General features: G+C 51.3%; 1 protein-coding gene across 1 annotated transcript; it reads right to left on the reverse strand.

Annotated features, from left to right (window-relative positions):
* Positions 1-2,445: 2,445 nt before the first annotated feature.
* On the reverse strand, positions 2,446-4,060 carry HOXA4 (homeobox A4). Its single transcript, XM_058568862.1, has 2 exons — positions 3,433-4,060; positions 2,446-2,911 (listed from the first exon to the last, which is right to left on the reverse strand). The coding sequence occupies exons 1-2, from the start codon at positions 4,058-4,060 to the stop codon at positions 2,565-2,567; spliced, it is 975 nt and encodes a 324-aa protein (XP_058424845.1). The 3' UTR covers positions 2,446-2,564.
* Between the last annotated feature and the right edge of the window lie 220 nt (positions 4,061-4,280).

The following is a 4,280-nucleotide window of genomic DNA, read 5'->3' on the forward strand; positions in this document are numbered from 1 at the left end:
GACAGTTTGGACAAAAATGCCATTTTGTCCCGGAATATTAGAAAAACAATCTCAATTCTCTCTTCCTTTCTTGGACAGACATACGAGTAGGTGAAAGAAAGTTACCCTTTTTATCCCTAAACAACTGCCTCCAGTATGAAGCTAATGAATGCCCCCATACCCAGACTTCCCTACAAAGGAGAAATACAAGAATTTACCTTAAATGATGATAATCTGCCATTTGAGGTTTTGTAGCTCAACACTCAATTTCCACCAAGAGTCTAGGCATTTTTTGAGCAGACAGCCAAGATGCTGTGTCTTTGCCCGAGACCACATTATTTGCAAGAAGATCCCTCGCTTCTCCACAGACTTTTCCCAGAGAATGCCTTTCAGAATTGCTGTTGAATTACAAAGAAGTATTTATTGTACGAGGTGATTAATGATTCCTGGGAAAATTGCTATTTTCAGCGTGATTTAATTTCGTTTTACAAGTGCGTGTAGTAGGGGAGGGTTAATAAGTTTCAGCAGCAGTTGCAGTGCCTCCAGAAATCCCTGGCACCCGTTCACACCTTATAAAATGCACTTTAGGCCAGGTTTGGCCTGACTCGGGAAGGCATGTATTTGTTTGCCCCTGAATTTTCTTAGGGAGAGGTGGAAGCCCCTCAGAGACTAGTGTCCATCACTTTCCTCTCAGATCTGGTTTGTTCACAGGTAGAGAACTGATGACCCGTGCCTGTATCACACATAGGGCAGCAGAGGCAAAAGGAGTAACAGCACTGACCACTGGCTAAGGACTTGCCACTGATGGAAAAATGTTTAAAATTCCTCTGACATTGCAGAGGTAGGTGAGTGCTGCCCCTTCCCATCTCTGCTAAAATTATTATGTGAACTAAAAACCACACTCATTCAAGGCCAGGTGACAGTTCTAATACTCTGGGGCTAGTGTGTGTTGGTTTTCTGTCTCTTGTTGCAGATTGCTCCCTTCTCTGACAACCAAGTCTAAGTCCTCCTTGTCAATTTGTAAATCAGTAAACAAATACTAGGGTTATGGAGATTTAGAAGTGGGCTTTGATTTTCAACCTTTTGAATCTAGATCTCTAGGTTGGGCAGAAAGATCCGGGAGCATTTGAGGAAAGTGACCCTAGTTCAGAGTTTGGCTTTCTTCCAACACTTAATACTCTGAGGTCTACCTTGCTTGGGGTGCATTTTGGGAAGTCATTATGCTTTTTTTTTTTTTCCTCAGAAGAAACTTTGGAGGGTGTACTGGGAAAATTCAGTTTATTTTGAGAGTTCTTGCTTCAAAAAAAAAAAAAAGAAGAAAGAAAATAAACAAGCAAACAAACAAAAATTCCCAAGCTGTAGTTAGTGAAGAGAACCTTAAAAACAGCCAAGAAACAAAAAGCAATCTCAACCCTTTGCACAAACTATTTTTTATCTCCAGGGAAACAGGCAGATTAAGTGTGAAGGTGCAATAAATACCACAGGGACCACTTCTTTCCAAGTGTGCTCAGAGTTCAGCGTGTAGAACAGCTGCAGAAACTCCTGGACCCGGAGCACTGCATGGTTTCACCTTTCACTGCTGGGAAGGACACGTTTCTATGCCTTACAGAGACTTGAAGCCTGAAAGCCTGGCCAAGTTTGGGAAGAAGAGGAGCCCTCTCAGAGCTCAAGAGCCTTCATGCTCTTTGGAACTTTTCCCACAGTGGGTCAAGCTTGACAAGAGTTCAGCTCAAGTTGAATACACTCACGCAAATTATGTGAGCAGTCAGAATCCAAGTGAACACAAGTCAAGCCATCTACAAGATTGTTACAGGCAAGGTCAAGCATCTCAATTCAAAGAACTTTTGTGTTTTTAATTAAAAGTAGAAAACACACAAATGTCTTAGAACTTTAATTTTTTCAAACAGTTTATTCTTAGCACATGGCTTTCTATATAGCCACACCACGATTTGTACAGCGGCACATGGGTCTAAATGCACTCCCCTCTCCCCCCAGATTGTGCCTCAGAATAAGACAAGAATATCTCTACAACGATATTTTAAATAAATGCAAAGAAGGGAAACTAACACGGGTCACATTTACCATCAAGTTCTATAAATTTTGAGAATTAAATAATCTTGTGAGGTCCACAATGTCTACTCATTTCTTCAGTTCAATAAGAGCTTCTTTGAGCTGCCTTAATGAGGGAGGGGGAGGTAAAAAGGTGGGAAAGGGGTCTGTTTTCTTCTTCTTGCAACAAATATACATGTACAGGTCCCCAGTCAGCATGGACTGTCTTGCTGACTTTAGCCATCTCAAAAGTATTTGATGCCAAGTGGTCCCTCTCAGGTACCCAAGCCTGACAGCGTTGTTCAGGCCCGCAGGTTCCTGTTCCACCAGCCAGCATCCTGGCTATTGTCCTCTCCTGGACGGCAACCAGCACACACTCTTACGGGGATAATGTCTTCTTTTTTTATTATCCTTTTCATCAAGTTGGGTTTTGTTTTGGGGTCTGTTATGCTCCAGACCAGGGAGGGGTGAAGGCAAAAGGTTCAGAAGAGAGAAAAGCAGGTGAGGGAAAGAAACTGGTCTAGATCTCTAGAAGATTATATGGAGGAGGGAATGGGTGTGGAGGTGCCCTGGTGAGGGTGGGGATGCGGGTGCGGGCTCTGAGTTTGTGCTTTCCCTGGCGGGCCTGCTGAGGCCGAGGCCGAGTTGGAGGATCTCATCTTAGTGTTGGGCAGTTTGTGGTCTTTCTTCCACTTCATCCTCCGGTTCTGAAACCAGATCTTGACCTGGCGCTCCGACAAGCAGAGCGTGTGGGCGATCTCGATGCGGCGCCGCCGGGTCAGGTAGCGGTTAAAGTGGAACTCCTTCTCCAGCTCCAAGACCTGCTGTCGGGTGTAGGCGGTTCGAGAGCGCTTGGGCTCCCCTCCGTTATAACTGGGGTTGACTGAAAGCCCATAACCCCGAAGGAGAAAGCCAAGGAGGAGGGAGTGGAAGAGAGGGAAAGGAGGAGGAGAGAAAAGGTGGGGTGGGGAAGAGCAATTGGACATCATCATTATATAATAACCTGACACCAAGTTCACGCAAGATACATAAAACGGCAAAGAAAATGTTTCACAGGCTATTGACAACGGGAAACACCCGAGAGCCATAAAGAATGGTGCTGGGCATTGGGGCTGAAGAAAAGCTTCAAAGACACATGGCCTGAAGCCTCTGCCAGGGCAATTAAATTTATGGGGGCTATAATTACTGCCCTAACAGTTTGGCGTCTCGTAAATCTCCCGATAAAGGGACCCCGAGTACAAAAGGGTTCTCACGTTAGGATCAGGCGGCGGGCTGGCGCGCACACACCCACATCCCACTGTAGCTTGGGCCAGATGGGGGCTCCCCTCCCGAGGCCCCCTTCCCTTCTGCCTCGCCTCCTGACCCCCGCCCACCCTCCCGCGCCTCCCCAGCGGCGCCACGTACCGGCGCTGACATGGATCTTCTTCATCCAGGGGTACACCACGGGCTCCTTGCCCTTCAGGCCCGGTGGGCTCTTGTCGGCCAGGAGCAGCGGGCACGCGGGGGCGCTGGCCCTTGCCGGAATGCCCGGGGTGGCGGGAGCCGCCTCGCAGAGCCGCGGGGGCGCGGGGGGCGCCGCTCGATGCTGCGGGGGAGGCGGCGGCGGGGGCTGCCGCCCGGGCGGCAAAACATGGCTCGCGTGCAGGCCGTGCGCCGGACCCTTGGCGTGCGCCGCGGGCTGCTCGGGCTGCGGCGGCTGCCCGGGGCTGGCGCCGCCGCGATAGCCATAGGGGTAGGCGGCGTCGGCGGCACCGTGCGCGGGGTAGAGCGCGGCCGTGGGGTAGGAGGGTTCGCGGGCAGCCCGCGGCGCGTAGTAGGAGGCGGGGGGCTCTCGGCTGCCGCCCGCGTGGGGAAGCTGGGGCTGCTGCGGTGGCAGGTGCTGGGCCGCGGGCGCTGGGGGCTGCTGGTAGCCGGGGCCCCCGCCCGGGCCGCCGTCTCCGCCGCCCGGGCCGCTGTGCTGCGCGTACTCCTCGAAGGGAGGGAACTTGGGCTCGATGTAGTTGGAGTTTATCAAAAACGAGCTCATGGTCATTAATTTGTGAAGTGCAAAAATACTAATTTTTCTCGCGTTGTCGTTTTACTGGGCTCACCGAGGCCCCTCCCCCTCCTGCCTCGCTTCCCATCCCCCCTTTCCTCTGCTCTCTTCCCCTCCCCCGCTGTCAAGCGCCCACCCCTCCCCCTCCCGCCGCCGCCAACGCCACCAAAGTTCGCTCCGCTCCTCCCCCGCCCACGCGCGCGCGCGCGCGCTCCGT

Source organism: Diceros bicornis, chromosome 3 (genome assembly GCF_020826845.1).
Source record: "Diceros bicornis minor isolate mBicDic1 chromosome 3, mDicBic1.mat.cur, whole genome shotgun sequence".
NCBI classification, from domain to species: Eukaryota; Metazoa; Chordata; class Mammalia; order Perissodactyla; family Rhinocerotidae; genus Diceros; species Diceros bicornis.

Excerpts from the sequence above, each read along its gene's own strand:
- HOXA4 (XM_058568862.1), bottom strand. The coding sequence starts at position 4,060 with ATGACCATGAGCTCGTTTTTGATAAACTCCAACTACATCGAGCCCAAG. Across the intron at positions 2,912-3,432 it reads GAAGATCCATGTCAGCGCCG|TCAACCCCAGTTATAACGGA; the intron begins GTACGTGGCGCC and ends ATGGGCTTTCAG.